This window comes from Coregonus clupeaformis, chromosome 30, assembly GCF_020615455.1.
Source record: "Coregonus clupeaformis isolate EN_2021a chromosome 30, ASM2061545v1, whole genome shotgun sequence".
NCBI classification, from domain to species: Eukaryota; Metazoa; Chordata; class Actinopteri; order Salmoniformes; family Salmonidae; genus Coregonus; species Coregonus clupeaformis.
Genome location: NC_059221.1, coordinates 28,809,666 through 28,826,929, shown reverse-complemented (window position 1 = coordinate 28,826,929; position 17,264 = coordinate 28,809,666). Strand labels below are relative to the sequence as shown.

At 44.1% G+C, this 17,264-nt stretch overlaps 1 protein-coding gene across 2 annotated transcripts in view; it reads left to right on the top strand.

Moving 5' to 3' along the window:
- The window catches only part of LOC121545583 (nephrocystin-4), a 181,482-nt gene that overhangs the window by 42,955 nt on the left and 121,263 nt on the right, over window positions 1-17,264 (top strand). The window contains exons 7-8 of one of the 2 annotated variants that reach the window (XM_041856236.2): window positions 11,475-11,665; window positions 14,543-14,669. In XM_041856236.2, the coding sequence (XP_041712170.2) occupies window positions 11,475-11,665; window positions 14,543-14,669 (318 nt within the window). Of the gene's footprint in view, window positions 1-11,474; window positions 11,666-14,539; window positions 14,670-17,264 lie in introns of both variants that reach the window. The other variant, XM_041856235.2, reaches the window with a different exon arrangement.

Below are 17,264 nucleotides of genomic sequence, written 5' to 3'. Positions count from 1 at the left end.
TTTTTTCCATGGTAAAAATGAAAACACGAAGCAGGACCATACTTTGGTCCTTTAGAAAACCTGCTGTATATAAAATATTACGTGCTATAGCTTGGAAAATAAATCAATGTGACTGGATGACAACATAATGAGGTTTGTTTCCAACATTAGGGCTGTTTTCCTAAAGAAGTTAAATCCTCTTCGTGTTTTGTTTCCTTGCCATGATACTAACAATATTGCGATACTGGTATCATCCCGGCCCTATTATAAATGTCAGTGTCCAGTTGCAGGTGGTTCTACAAAAATCAGAGAAAACATAGAAAGATATTAAGTCTGTGTTTTGTACCGCACGAGGAGGTTCTTAGCTGCCACACATCTAGCATTTCCCAGCATTTTTGCAAGAACTAGTTGTTTCTATGCGACGCGGCCACAGCCACGTGTAGAAGTAGATGACAGTGCATCACAGTGTGACCAAAACAAAGATCTACACATGCAAGAGGCATTTCTCACTCGATACAAAACATGGTTGGCCAATTACCTTCAATTTTCGCCCTTGAAAACTTGTCACAAACACAAATCAGGGCTTGTCTATTCTCTTCGTCTAAGGAGACTGGACTCGTAACCATGTTTGACAGGTGCAGCCATGCGCTCGCAATTAAGTGCGCATTGCAGTTGTGCAGGTCCTATGTATCTATTTGCTCTGACCTAGGTGATGTGCGGCAGTAGATGGGAGAAGGAAAATTGATATCATGATGCTGTCTGTCACCTTTAGCTCTGTCCCAGTGTTCAGCACTGCCTCTTCCCCCGCCATTGAACCCACCTGATGGAGCACTATTGAGCCACGTGCAGTTTTGATAAAGCACGTCTCACCATTATGTTTTATCAAGGGCTTCACTGTAGTATCTTGGCAATTAGAGGCTGTGCTAGTGTGTGTCAGGCTTTGGAGTACACCCTCTGAGCAATATAGCGTCATGAACTTTGGATTGTTCAGAACATTGGCCTTTTGGTGCTGTATTATTTGCATTCATTGGCAATTGGCAATTATTGGCATAAATCTTATAAAGGTATGCGTTTGATAGGTGGTCATTCAGTCCTTCATCGTCCTTCACACATAGCTCTGACACAGGCAGACATTGTCATTTATGGATTACAAAAGCTAGTGCATAGATGTGTTCATCTTTAGTGAGCACAACCTGGCTGTAACCTTCTAAGTAGAGACAATTACACTGAGCAATTAAAGCGACATTTTACCTAAAGCTTTTCCACTTCATAAAGAAAGTGTTCCGTCAGTACAGTTTGAATCTGTGAACTTGAATACAGTGAGGGAGATTAAAAGTCAAAGCTAGCAGGCCTATATTTTGCTCTGCTCTGGAATTTCTCTCATGTTTTTTTAAAAAGTGCTTTACGCTAGTCAATGCACCAATCTGCACTGTACAGAACAACCCATAACAAAAGACCCACCGGTACATGGATTTCTCATTGGTGTCTCATACGAAGCAAACTAACTATTGTTGTTGCTCTAAGGATGTTAACAAGGATGTCATTGGAAAGGTGAGCGTGCATATCCAGATTGATTGGACAAGCAGGATTTGGGCGGCTCCAGGTGGCCTTTTTTAACATGATTATCTACAGTACCATGTCTTCTTTAAAAATCCTCTGGTGTCTAACAAGCTACGCATGCTGGGCCTAGCTCACTTTGAAATTAAACTGTGAGAAACACATCTCCAGTAGAGTAGAAGAGGCTAAATGGCTCAAATGCTGGCCAAAAACACTTCCTTTTGACTTTTGTGAGTTAGGAGAACAGGTGTGATGGAATTAATCACTTTTATAAAAACAAATTATCTCCCCTCAGCATGTGGATTTTGTTAAAACAGCCAGATTGACTACTTCAGTATGTGTTCTGTTGTGAAACTTCAGTGGGGCTGACGCCTCTCTCGGCATCTCATCTTGAGGAAGGTGCTAATACATGCAGCATCGAGGGTGACGGCAGACTTTAATTAGCGATTGTGCGCGTACATACCTGCGTACGTACGTACATACGGGTGTGTGACCTTTGAGAAGTGCGACTCCTTCTTGTGCTAGATTGTCATTGTCATCATCAAGCTATCTTGGAGGTGATGCTGACACCTTACCTGCTGCATCAGCCTCAAGTGCTCAGTTGTGGTTGGGAGAGGGAGGGGTAGGGGAGTGAAAGGCAGACTAAAGCGGAAATGGAGAACGGTGGATGTGAAGGAAGAGAGTCTTTGTTTTCTCTTTCCAAAATGTCTCCCTTTACAGTTCCCAAATACATTGTATTGAGAGCAAAACAATATTGAAAATGCACATTTTCACTTGGCATACAGTATAAAGGCCTTGTGGATCTGTTTTTTAGGTCTTCTGTAGCTAGATGTCACGGCTTTATTGTAGTGCAATTAGAATGCCAACACCTAACTGCTATCTTGACAGGCTATTTTGTCTTGTGCATTCTGCAGCTTGAGCCATCCAGAATCCATATAACTGTGGCTCTTACAACCCTCTGTGATAAGGTACGGTAGAGTCGATCTTTATTTGGTCCTCCTGAACACAGGCCCCAGGCTTGGGGACACTTAAACTGTATTTGTCTAATCTACCCCTGGATGCTTTCACAGCCAGCATGAATCAGGCCAGCCCCATTGTCTCAGTCAGGACCCATTATGTTTGTATCAGATGTCTTGGCGAGCGATCAAAGGACTGAAGGGGAGCGTTAGAAAAAAGAAGCAAGAGGACAAACACCGTGCCGCAGGCAACACTGCATGCCCCTAGGCAAATCTCATCAATTGCGAGAAGCAAAAACTCAAAGGTTTTTCATTTCCAGAATAAAAGGAAACACGCTCAAAGTAGGACTGCCCCGCCACTAGATATGCCATCTGACTCCTGCTATCCTTAATCATTACAACTTCCAAGACAGAACGAGCAGTGTGATTGAATACAGTAGGCCTGCCTGTATCGGACGTTTATAAAGTCTATCTCCCCTCGCTATCTCGCTCTACCCCCCCAAAAAATAGATAAGAAGAATACCTTATTGTCCATTAACTTGCAGAGAACGGAAACGTATCTGCTCACAACCCAAACGCCTGAGACACACACACCATAGGAGTTTGAAGTAACTGGTCAGCCACAAGGGTATTTGTTTTACACAACATGAGCAATGGAGAACAAAAAATACATACAAAGGGAAGACCTGAGTGTGCTAGGAAACATCTGAACCTTATAATAACCTTCTAATAATGAGCTGAGGTCAGCAGTAGAGGTGTCCAGATTCAGCATTCTGTATCAACAACTATAATGCAGAATACTGAAATCAATAATGGCATCTGAACCTATGTGGGACAGTCTGGGACCCGGCTCTTTTAATCATCTTCAAGCGCGTGTTGTCTCACTTTAGCAGTCAAAACAAATGAGCATCAGGGAAGTGGCGTGAGTGGGCGCCATTGACAGAACTCTCCTGGCCAGGAGTGTGATCAATAGGCATTACCTCCTCCTAAAATATTTCCTTATGTTAATATGTCCTCCTGACAGTGATTTTAGTGTCTAGTCGAGTTGGAGTCGTTTGTTTGAAACGTCAGGGAATGCTCAATGCTGGCCATCTCAAGTGACCTTTAACCCTATGGGCCCTGGTCAAAAGTAGTGCACTATATTAGGGAATATGGGACCATTTCAGACACAGCCCTGGTCTCCTCTGAAACCCCAACCATCCTAACTAAAGCAGTATACTCTTCTGTGGAACAAAAATGTGAAAAGGGCAGCAACAAAAAAGTGGGAGAATTTTATAAGCCGGCTATATTGGTCGACTTGTGACTCAATATTTTCTGGTAGTGAATCGTGGGCTGCGTTTTCACCAGGAGGGCAGTGCAATTCATCAGCAGAAGCGATGTGCCAGTGAAAATGTGTTAAGGAGCAGAGGAGTGGGCAGATGACAACGGCATGCTAATGATGGTTCAACTGTGTTTCCTGGGAAGGATGACTCACCTCGGTGTGAGGAAGCTAACGTCCACAGCGTTGGCATCTCCCTCCACCGCCATACACACACACACACACACACACACGCCACACAGACACACACATATGGTAGCATGATTTGCACTCACATACAAACATGCTAACATACGTGCGCACAAGCAAGCATGCGCATACACAAACATGCTAACATGCTCGCACACACACACTAGCACAAACACACTTGATAGCATGATCACACACACATACATGCTAGCGCACACACAAATGTGCTAGCATGCGTTTATATATGCACTCACACACACACACACCACACACACACACACACACACACACACACACACACACACAGAAATAGCAAACAACCCCTCTAATGGGCTTGGCTTATCGACAATGACAGAGATTCTCATTATATCTTCAAGATTAGTATAAAAAGAAAATCTTTCGAAAATAATTAGCCTTTGAGTCCCAGGAGCAATTAAATTATTTAGCTGATTCTACATTTCAGATTAACTTAGTTGTTTCAGAGAGGGTCCCCCATTCTTCAGATGAATGCTCTGAGACTTAACCCCTTATTGAGATTGCACTGATATTGATTTTATTCAGTATTGACTCAGCCCAACTCTTTATGTCACATGCCTTTATAGTGTTATAACACTGTACATTGCAGCTTGCTGAACTTTGATATTAATAACAGTTTAACTCTATGTGCCTAATGTCAAGTTAGTTAATTAAATCCTCTGTACTCCAGACGCTGGACCAACTTTAGAGTCTCATTCTGTCTGACTAAAACCCCTGACTCAACCGATTTAAATAACTTGCACACTCACTTCATCTGCAGCATCCGAGCACAAATAACCTTCAAAATCCAATTTATTCTCCTTAAAAATCCCATTTAATTTATTCAAAATGAACAGCACAATGATTCTGCACGCTGCCTGCTCTCTCCCTACATTTGGTCTAAATTACCTTACTTTCTAGTCAGTTCCATGTTATTCAACTGACAGTTCTTTCTGTAAAAATCAATTTTACTTACCAAATATTTCAATTTTTGCCAAGCCAGTACATTGTACAAATTGAATCAACAAGATTCTGCACTGGCGATAAGTGACAGAGATAACACCTTGGTCTCCTTTCAATTGCCGGATGAAACAGGCTAGTAGTATTCGAGACGAATGTTCAAATCCTGGATTTCTTTTTAATTGTAATCTAAATGTAAACATTGAAACCCTGAGAAAGAAAGCAAAGTGCTAATATGCCTCAAGCCTCATCCCAAGGTGGATCCGAGGTATTAAAGTGAGCACAAAATGGAATGAAATTCACCCCTCTTCAACACCTTTCTATGTGCACCACTACAGCACTCAACATTCATTTATAGCTTGCACTTTCTTTGCTTTTTATTTTTTTCTATGAAGAGATAAGATATCTTATTTTAATATAATTATCTTTGACTGGTAGGAGGGGGTTTATTTCTCATGCTGATTTCCAAGGAACATTAAGAACTATGTATTTTGCAGAGAAAAAACATTTATTCTGGTGGCCCCCAAGGCCATGTCTGTTAAGGCAGCCTTTTCTTACTCTTGACACGCCATAATAATAATAATAATATGCCATTTGCAGACGCTTTTATCCAAAGCGACTTACAGTCGTGCGTGCATACATTTTTGTGTATGGGTGGTCCCGGGGATCGAACCCACTACCTTGGCGTTACAAGCGCCGTGCTCTACCAGCTGAGCTACTCAGGCCATAACAGACGTATACAGCCATTGAAAAGCAGGAGTGTGGAAGAGTTAATTTTCTCCTCGTCTGATAACTCCTGACTGCTCTGGTTTTTCAGAAAAACTCCCACACTGGGCTACTGTAATAATTGGAAGCAAAAAATAATAATACCCTACTCTCAAGCAACCGACTACTTTGTTTACGCTGTTAACAAAGCATGGCAATAAATTGCCTCCTAATATGCGCAGATATTCTCTTCTATCTATCTATCTATCTGTCTATCTGTCTGTCTGTCTGTCTGTCTGTCTGTCTGTCTGTCTGTCTGTCTGTCTCTTTTAAAACAACTGTCATTCTGGTAGGTTAAATAACTAAGACATTTGCGCTCTCACAGCGTCTTTGTCGACTGTGCTCAGGTGTCTACGACTAGTCTACCTCGCTGTATGCACGCACGGTTGCATGATGAGACCGGGTCACAATTTCTACCACCACTGTTAACAAAGGTGGTGACTCTCAGAGAGAGGGAGAGCGAGAGATCGAGAGAGACCCATGGACATCTCCCGTGGCTGGCCAGTTAAAGTGGAAATTCACTTTTCTCATTAGTCCACTGTTGATACAGTCACATGTAAGCAGTAAAATTTTCAAGATATTGGACTTTCATGAAGCAAAGTGTCACCTGCCACATCATCATGATGATACATTTTTTTTTTTACAGATGAGACATAAAAGCTGGGGAGTGGGGAGAAAGGGAGAGTGGCTGCCGGGTGTCCTGAGCTCTGGACCGCCTGTGCCCCACGCTACGCGCTCATCATCACTCTGAACGACTCCCCTCTTCTGTAACGGAGGAAATGGAGTATAATTTAACTTGGGGACCATTTAATTGTTCCCCGTAAGCTTCTTAGCTTTAATATATTCACATTGTAGGATCTGCAAACAAATCTGTGATGGCAGCAGCCAGAGGATAGACAGAGTTAGAAGGGGATAGAAAGAGTGTCAGATGGAGTGAGAGAGGGGGATAGACAGATATGAGAGAAAGGATGCGTGTGGAGGGGGTGACCGAAAGGGGATGGGTTTTAACAGATGTTGCCTGTTGGAAGCTTCAGACAGCACTCACTCTCCCTCAATCACTTTATTACAGTCCTGTCCTAGATAAAACAATGCCATCTCCTGTCATCTCCACACACTGGAGATGTTGTTGAAAGAGTGAGCGAACAGATAGATTCCGGAGAAGGAATAATCATAATTATAATCTAAATGTAGCTGAAAGCAATCATTTGTGGGGTTCTTGTCACACTTATACTGCTCGCTTCCACTATGCCATCAGAAAGAACTTAGAGGCAATGTTTTTTTTTCTGATCATCACACAGTGTTGAGTTGCCTCCAGCATAGATAGAATAAGAATTGTAATTAGAATGACGGATGTTTTGTTTGTATCTCGGCATTATTTTCTTGTCATAGTTGTCATACTCAGACTGTATGCTATGTTTGTGATTAGGACTGTTGGTAATTGTATTTGACTGAAAAAGGTTATGGATACTTCGAGGATTGAGCCTGTTGTTTTAACAAAGGCCGTGGCTGTGAATGCAGAGTTTTCACCCCCACCCCGCCCCTCTGGAATCCTCTTTCTCAAAGCTACGGATCCGGATCACGTTCCGCGCATGTGTTGTTTTACGCACAAAATGTTTTATACTTAGCTGCTGCTCACACTCCACCTCCACCTTCACGTTTCTCTCTTTACCCTCTTCTGAACCATGATGATGTAACCTATGGACGCGTTCGACATTGCAGCCGACTTTAAAGGCGAGTCGAGGCTGACTGATCTACAAATCATCTTGCATCATAAATAATGATTAGTTGTAGATCAGTCAGTCGGCCACAATTTATCCATGATACATCACGGTTTTGATCCTTTCGAACGCAGCCTATGTCTGCCTCATATTTCTGCACAGCTAAACATTCAAGGCCATTATGAAGGCTAAAACCTTCTCTATCTGTTGTAACGGATATTGCAGTTGCACAAGCAGGATGCAGTCCCTACACATTGCACTGGAGCAAAAACAATCTGCGTTTTGTGTGACGATTTTTGTAGTTGCTGCCATATCGTAGCCACTAGCCAGAGTTGCTGAAAAATAACACTGCTACTTTGACTGCCTGTCTGCCTCCTGCATAGCCAATGTCTGCAATGAAAAAAGACAATTTCAATCGCTAATTAGACTGCGTGTCTGTGTCCTACTTGTGTTTGATATGCTGCCTAGATGGCTGCATGTAATTCACGACTTGAGTTTTGCATTGGGGAAAAAAATTATAAATTGTGTTTTGTGTACAACATGTAAATAGCTGCATGTTGCCTAACTCCTCACCTGAGAATAAGAACATGAAATCGCACTTATGCTTAATAGACTACTGAGGCATGGAATGTCTTTTGTGTACAACATGAAGTTTGTAGGCTACACCAGACAAAGGCATTCATCGCCGATCAAGGAGGGGGAAGGAGCCCAGAGCAGCAGCTACGTAGGCAGCGGAGGTGGGCAGCAGCTACGTAGGCAGCGGAGGTGGGCAGCAGCTACGTAGGCAGCGGAGGTGGGCAGCAGCTACGTAGGCAGCGGAGGTGGGCAGCAGCTACGTAGGCAGCGGAGGTGGGCAGCAGCTACGTAGGCAGCGGAGGTGGGCAGCAGCTACGTAGGCAGCGGAGGTGGGCAGCAGCTACGTAGGCAGCGGAGGTGGGCAGCAGCTACATAAATAAAAATGCGCAGAAATCTCAGTATCTTTAGCCACAGCAAATCCGTTTTCCAGAGAATCCGTAACCGCAGCCACTCTGTTTAACAAAATAAGTTACTATGCTTTTTTTAAAAGCTTTTTTAATGCCTAAAAACAAATAAGATTTAGGTGTATAAGAATCCCATCTCAGGAAAATGTAAGAATTTATGGGCATTCTATTTCAAACAGGCAATGGCCCAGAAAACGACTGTGGCTGTCCCATAGGCCCGAGCGAGGCACAGTGAGCCAGTGTATATTCAGGGAAAGGGGATACCTTGTCAGTTGCACAACTGAATGCATTCAACCAAAATGTGTGTGTGTGTGGGGGGGGCTACCTTAATCGAAGTCCACGCCATCGGCGCCAGAGGAGCAGTTGTTTTTGTGGGTTTATTGCCTTGCTCAAGGGCAGAACGGCAGATTTTTCCACCTTGCCGGCTTGGGGATTCAAACCAGTGACCTTTCGGTTACTGGCCCAACACACTAGGCTACCTGCCACATCAGCCTCATTATACACTATATAAACAAAAGTATGTGGACACCCCTTCAAATTAGTGGATTTGGCTATTTCAGCCACACCTGTTGCTGACAGATGTATAAAATCGAGCACACAGCCATGCAATCTCTACAGACAAGCATTGGCAGTAGAATGGCCTTACTGAAGAGCTCCGTGACCGTCATAGGATGCCACCTTTCCAACAAGTCAGTTCATCAAATTTCTGCCCTGCTAGAGCTGCCCCGGTCAACTGTAAGTGCTGTTATTGTGAAGTGGAAGCGTCTAGGAGCAACAACGGCTCAGCTGCGACGTGGTAGGCCACACAAGCGTACAGAACGGGACCGTCGATTGATGAAGCCCGTAGCGCGTGAAAATCGCCTGTCCTCAGTTGCAACACTCACTACTGAGTTCCAAAACTACCTCTGGAAGCAATGTCAGCACAATAAATTTTTGTCAGGAGCTTCATGAAATGGGTTTCCATGGCCGAGCAGCTGCACACAAGCCTAAGATCACCATGCGCAATGCCAAGCGTTGGCTTGAGTGGTGTAAAGCTCGCCGCCATTGGACTCTGGAGCAGTGGAAACGCGTGCTCTCGAGTGATGAATCACGCTTCACCATCTGGCAGTCCGACGGAAAAATATGGATTTGGCCGATGCCAGGAGAACGCTACCTGCGGGAATGCATAGTGCCAACTGTATAGTTTGGTGGAGGAGGAATAATGGTCTGTGGCAGTTTTTCATGGTTCGGGCTAGGCCCCTTAGTTCCAGTGAAGGGAGTCTTAATGCTACAGCATACAATGACATTCTAGACGATTCTGTGCTTCCAGCCAGACCTCACTAATGCTCTTGTGGCTGAATAGAAGCAAGTCCCCGCAGCAATGTTCCAACATCTAGTGGAAAACATTCCCAGAAGAGTGGAGGCTGTTATAGCAGCAAAGGGGGGACCAACTCCATGTTAATACCCATGATTTTGGAATGCGATGTTCGAGCAGGTTTCCACATACTTTTGGTCATGTAGTTTATCTCTCACAACTTTCCAGTGTTTGCCTCGGGTCTATCTAATCGCAGTCCCACAAAAGGCATTGACGGATCTAAATGGGAAGGTTTCAGATGTTAAACACAATTTCCCCATTGAGGATAAACAAGCCCCGAAAACTGTATCCTCCCCGGCCACTTGAGAGAGATGGAATCGAGAGATATTTACTGTTGCCGCGAAGAGAGTGAGAGAGAGAGGGATAGAGAGAGTAGGAGATGGTGAGAGAGGGGGATGGAGAGAGGAAGATGGAGAGAATGATGAGGATACGTGGGCTGTACGCTCTGCAGCTGCATATAAAACCGATGCTCAATTGATATGCTAATTGGATTGGGAAGGTGTGGGTGGATATGGAGACAGTTTAGGCAGAGAGAGAGAGGCAGTGAGAAAGAGAGATGGAGGCAGAGGCTGGGGAGGCAGGCAGCAACACAGGAACAGCAGTTAGGCCCAGAACCCAGGGTTCGAGAGTTTACAGTCAATCATCTCGCTCACTGCTCACTCCAATACCGACCGCGTTACTTAGCAGCTGCAAGTGCCACGCTGCAGTGCAAACTCCCAAAACAGCTTACAACCAATCCGCCCGTTGATTGACTTGTTTGTTAAACACATTGACTTCTTCATTCGCATTTACATTTTTCATTTCATATATTAGCTTGTAATGACGGTTTATCTGTGATTAATTGTCACGTTATTAGAGCAAGCGAAAACAAAATGTAAAAAAATAACCAATGCTTCCCTAGATGTTTGATTGAAATAATTCTTAGCTTATTAATTCGTTACAATTTGCGTAATCACAACATTAGTATGAATCATTGCTATTATTATGATAATGTATACACTGTAAAAGGGCCGCAAGAAAGCAATTAAAAAACGAACGTTATTGTATGCCTTTGTGCTCAGCGTAATCATCTTATTTTGGTTTGCTGTTTCACCCTTCCGAGTTTCCATTGTCACAGCCTTCTCGTCCTATCATATGCAAAGGGTCCTCTACTATGAACATGTATGGGCTCTCATTCTCCTCTACTAAGAGGCTGAGCAGCTGAAGAAATGGACAGAGAGAGAGGAGAGTCAAAGTACTAGCAGAGCAGAGCAATCAGTGGAGAATCAATGAGACCTCAGTGTGAGACGACTGAGAAGTCGGGCTGTGAGGGTGACGTCTCGTCATGTTTCATCACACGGGGACGGTGACAGTGTCCTGGGGTGGTGCCAGGAGGAGTGCTGTAGAGAGGGTTCTGTAGACCTAAAAATACATTTTGTACTGTCTGTGAGCACTGTTTTATAGCCTAGTTGTATCCAACTTTTATAGTTTAATGGCCTCAACTGTACAACCTGACAGATGTATGTGTCATTTAAATCCCCATCTATGCTAGATCTTATTCATTATCTATACAACATGCAATTAGAGATCTCCTCACTCCAAGTGTATGCGTGCGTGTCTGCGCACGTGTGTGGCTAAGCAGCTAGGATGAGAAGCTAACTTGGCTCAATACATCCTGATTGGTTCTGTTCATTTCTCCTCCAGAAACACTCGGGTCCAGAGAGCTCGGCGCTAGTGGTCATCCAGGAGCGGAGGCTCCATGTGGGGGTCCACAACGGCTGGGGCTTCTTGGAGCGCCCCCAGGTGGTGGTGCTGGAGACTACCGAGGCCACCGATTGGAGCAGGGGACATACCAGTGGGGGCACGTCCCGACAGGGCACACTGACCAGAGACTGGTGAGTGGAGTGGAGCCTCACTGGGCTGGTAGTGGTAGGCTACATCCTTGAGTACAGGGTTTGGTACATTAACCCCGTCAACTGGGTTTGATCATGCAAGGTCAGCAATAGGTTCCGTACCCTTTTCCACTCGGGTCAGCACTAAAACACACAGAATCAGCTTCCGACGGACGGCTTTAGCACGTCAAACCTTTCTGACACTTTCTGTTCATGTGTTTTTATGCGCATGGGTTTCCTGGGTCCTATTCACTTGGCATCATGCGGAAGAAAACTGACTGAAACAGGGAGGGACTACTACCTGAAATTGTCTAATAAGAAACACAGTTTTTTGTCTTTCGTTGGAAAATGTTTTGCTACGGTGTGCGCTAATGAGTACGACCCTGCTTCCATTTACATAGTGATAGTGGCCTCCTTGTGGTGCTGAACACACAGTGTTGTGCTGCTGATGGAGTCACACTCTGGATTGACATTAGATGAGAGAGGAAAATACCCACACACTGTTTAGATCACTGATCACCAACCCTGGTTGTAGAGAGCTACCGGATGTGCAGGGCTTTGCTCCAGTCCAGCACCAACACACCGTATTCAACGATTCATCTCTAGACCAATGATCTATATACCTTATCGATAGACAGTAATAGACCAATTACCAATCAAGATTTGGATGCTCACATACTACTTTGTATAACTGTTTGCTTGTATAAGGCTACATACCAACATATTAGAAATGGCAGGACACAATATTCAAATCAGCTTTCATGAGTTGTTTCAGTTATTAGTTTAGAATTAGTGAATGCACATCGAACAAAACAAATGCCATTCTAATTTAATGATCATGTGACAATCAAAGTAGGTATTTGTTAGTGTTTGTGAGTGGTGTAGCACAATTTACCCAACAAAAGGAACCTAAACATCAATTAATCTCGTATCGCTTACAATAAAGCTGTTTATGTCTGATGCCACGCATTTATAGCAACTATGTGGGTGTGTCAAGTATGCCCCCCCCACTCCATCAGATAAAGTGGTCTCCCTGTTTCTATCACCTCCTTGGCAACATCCCAAATGACACCCTATTCCCTATATAGTGCACTACTTTTGAATAGGGTGCCATTTGGGCTGCACCTTACATAATAAACCATAATAATCGTAATGACACAATACATTATCCGACACTATCGCGGTTTGTGTTTTAGTTCCTTTTTTAAAGAGGTAGGTAGAAATCTCTTACATTTTACATTTTAAACATTTTTTTTTACATGTTATTTCTTTGTACACCCCCCCGCTGGTCACACAGCATTTGAAAGCGCTGTTATGAATAGCACAGCGTTGGCCGTAATTATTCTGGAGATGGTTTTGGTCGTCGTCATTATGCCTGAGAAAGAAGCCAACGCTCACACACAGGGCTGCTCGTGGGCCCAGTTCAAAGCAACGCCTGTTCCAGTCTCCTGGGGGGGTCTGCCTGCGGAGAGTAGCGCAACTCGGCTGACCTTCACAATATTTCCTCACTTTGTCAATATGCTGGCAGTCAGGGCTGTATGCAAACTGTGAATGATGAAAATCAAAATAATATGAATGTGTGGTTCACATGGGGCCAGTAACACATGACGGGTGGAGTGGGCACCGCTCAACATCATTGTTATCGGCAGCGATTTTCCTTTTCTCAGAAGAAATGACGCCACTTCATTGTACCTCTAGTACAGTTGCTAGAACTATTGCAAGGAAGTAGGCACAACGCTAAATTGAAAAGTCCATAGTTTACTATTGGTAGAGCCATTGTTTGACCTTCAATCTGAACGATGATTCCTTTATTTATTTTACTCTTTTTTTTTTTCTTCTTTTTTTTATGATGATTGTAGCAATGGTTGAAAGAAGCCTTAATGATTTTAACAAACTACATAAAATAAAAACTTTTCAGTTGACAAGCGACTGTTGCACCTATTTCCATGCCACTACTCTCAGAATAGCTACAATACTGTTGTGTAGTGGATTCTTGGGCAATTTGGGTACATTTTTGTAGTTTGAAGTCACAAGTATTGAGGTGCTGGACCGGAGCAAGGACTCCCGCCTAAGCAAACTGGCGATCCAGGGACTCCCATCATATGTTATCAAAAATTTTATTTTTACATATTGGTCGTATCATCAGGTGAATGATAATGGCAAGGACAATTTTAAAATGAATAGATTTGATAGATCCCTTTTCATTATTTTGACCTCCCCACATTTTATAAACTCTAGCATAGCCTATTAGCTAGAACGGTAACTCCAAACACATTTTGGCTAATAGCAGCTGTCTAGCTGGTTAAACAAAGGTTAGCCATGTGTTGGCAAAAATGTATGTCCAAGTCAAGAAGGCTTGCCAGCGGCACTTGCCACGACTGGTACTTGCGTTTGCTTATTCAAAGCCTATGTCAGATACTCCAGTGAGCGTAATTAGCTCCAATGAGTGTAATTTGCTCAATATTAGGAGTTTAGAAGTAAGGTTGACATCATTAGAAATAATATATTATCATTTTTTCTACTGTAGGTATGTCATTCAATATGTGTTTACACTGTTGTTGCTAGCGATATTCATTAATACATTAAAAAATATATATATAATAATAATAATGTTTAATGGACCCCCTGCAGTACCTCTGTGGAACCCCTAGGGGACCCCAGGTTGAATACCCCTGGTGTATAGTTATTTTTCTATTAGCAAGACAAGCTGTCATGTACTGTATGGTGACTGCCACATGGATCACTTGTCCACTCGCCACCCTTGTCACATCTCTCTCCTTTCTCTCTCCCGCCCCTATCTATCTTTCTTTCTTTCTTTCTCTCTCTCCCTCTTTCTTTGAATGTCTCCCTCTCTCTCCCTGTGTGCTCTCTTTCCAGCAGCTCCTGTCCTAGTCAGAGCCTGGCTCTACGTAGCAGTCTGGAGCTCAAGCTGCCCAGTCACCAGGCTGTGGGGATCGCCCTCCAGCTGGAGTATGTCTTCTCCTCGCCGCTCAACGGTGACGGAAAGGTAAGAGGGTGGTGTGTGTGTTCCGGATCCTCTGTCTGCAAATCCCCCATTCAGAGGAGCAACAGATCCAAGCACCTTGGACTGAACATCTTTCCCTGTTGGCTTGCCCCCACCCCCCACCCCCCTGTCCTGCCAGCCATCCTCTCCTGTCCTTGGAGCATTGATCACTCCATCTCCCCTTGTCTCCTCCCCGAGGAAATTAAAGAGGCATCCTTGGCTGGACAACCTTAGTAAAAGAACAAACACAACACTGGGAGAGAAAAGAAGGAGGGGGAAGAGAGGATAGGATTCAAGGCAAGCAGCGGAGGAGAACAGAGCCAAGGGAGCCTCTCATCCTTGCTGCCTAGCTCATATACACACACACACACACACACACACACACACACACACACACACACACAGCCTGAGAGCATGGGAAGGATTATCCCCTCCCAATTCAAACAGGGAGGAACCAAGACGAGGGTAGGCATCCCTTATCTACAGAAATGGCGAAATGGCGTTTGTTTAGAAAGGCAAACTGGAAGAAAAAGAGTCTGTCGGAGAGACATCAACACAGAAAGAGAGAGAAAAATCAACAATCCAACAATCAAAATGTCCCAAGGGAAGTCATTTACAAAGCGGGCTGTTTAGTTAGCTAGACACAGACGGTACGGCAACACCAAATATTTGGCCAATTATATGCGTTGGTGGGCTTTAGCCTTGATGCAGTGTGCTAGGGGTGGGCGCTCTTAGTGTCTGTGAATGTGCTGTCCCTCGCAAACTCCCGGGCTAATGAGCAACCAATTAAAACAGAAACAATAACAAGCATTCCACTCCATGTACGCAGTGTACTGTAGGCCTGCACTCACTCACTCACTGGTTGCGTCCCAAATCGCATCATATTCCCTACATAGTGCACATAGTGCAATAGTTTTGACCAGGGCACATAGGGCTCTGGTCATAAGTAGTGCACTATATAGGGAATAGAGTGTCATTTAGGACGCAGCCACTTACTGACGCCCATCCTCACAATCTCACCACTCGAGAGCCAGTCAGACTTCTATTGTTAATGTAAACAGGTTCTCCATTGACTTGACTGCTTGGGTAATGCTTAATGGTTCAATAACTGATAATAAAAAAAAAACATCTGGCGTACACAGAGAAGATGTAGAAAGAAGAGCGAGAGAGAGACAGACTGGTGAAAACTGAGAGACAGTGAACGAGCAAGAGAGAGAGAGAGCGCGAGACAAAGATGGCGCGAGGGAGACACAACAAGCAAGATAACAGACAATTACTGTGAAAACAAGTGGCCTGTTTACCCTAGCCTGTATTGATCCTATCCCCTATCTCTTGCACACCGCACAAAGTCACGTATGTCACTCAGCGGAGAAGATAGACAAGAAGTGTTGGTGACATGTCAAACCCCCCCACCCAACAGCACCACACCTCATGAATATTCCATGAGGTGAGAGATATTTTGCGAGAGGGAGGCAGGGAGCTTAATTGCAGTCAGCGGTGCGTAGGTATATTTAGAGCTCTGTCGAAGCACCGTGTCATGATCCGCCTGAGGGTGAGTGATGAGGGGAGCGGGTAGGTATCGCCACCTGAGGATGGGGGGGGGGGGGTGACCCGCTCCAAGGTTCAGGGAGGTCTGGAATATTGATGGGGTCTATTATCTCTCCATCGATGGGGAACGGAGGAGAGGAGGAGTGAGATACAGCAACAACGACCCTGTGTATCGATGTCAAACTCATCAGATAACGCATCTTTTGAGGTATTGTTGTTGAGGGACTCTGTCTCTGTGCTGCAAGTGGCAAGCTGTCTTCTAGCTTTGTTCACATTGTCATGTAGATGTCAGTTCTCACATTTGATGGTGTCGTTCACAACTCATACAGTTTATGCATTCATAGTATTACAGTTTCTGTCATGAAGGACATTTCAGCCTTTTGGCAGCGTGGTTTCGAGCCCCACTTCTATCCATCATGTTAATTCACTGCTCTACCATATTCAAGTATTTCTTGTGCATTGTCTGTGTTTGTACTCTTTGACCAAATTGCCAAAGCCCCAATTATCCTGTATTCATAAGTTGGTTCCTGTTACGACCTTGTATGTGTTCTGCTTACTTTGGTGATTATACACTGAGTATACCAAACATTAGGAACACCTTCCTAATATTGAGCTGTGGCATGGACTCAACAAGGTGTCGAAAGGGTTGACTCCAATCCTTCCCACAGTTGTGTCAAGTTGGCTGAATGTCCTTTGGGTGGTGGACAATTCTTGATACTGGAAACTGTTGAGTGTGAAAAACCCAGCAGCGTTGCAGTTCTTGAAACAAACCGGTGCACCTTGCACCTACTACCAGACCCCGTTCAAAGGCACTTAAGTATTCACCCTCTGAATGGCACACATACACAATCTACAGTATGTATCAATTGTCTGAAGGCTTAAAAATCCTTCTTTAACCTGTGTCCTCCCCTTCATCTACACTGATTTGAAGTGGATTTAACAAGTGACATCAATAAGGGATCATAGCTTTCACCTGGTCAGTCTATGTCATGGAAAGAGCAGGTGTTCTTAATTTTTTTGTGTACTCTCTGTATGCAGTCAAATTACGTC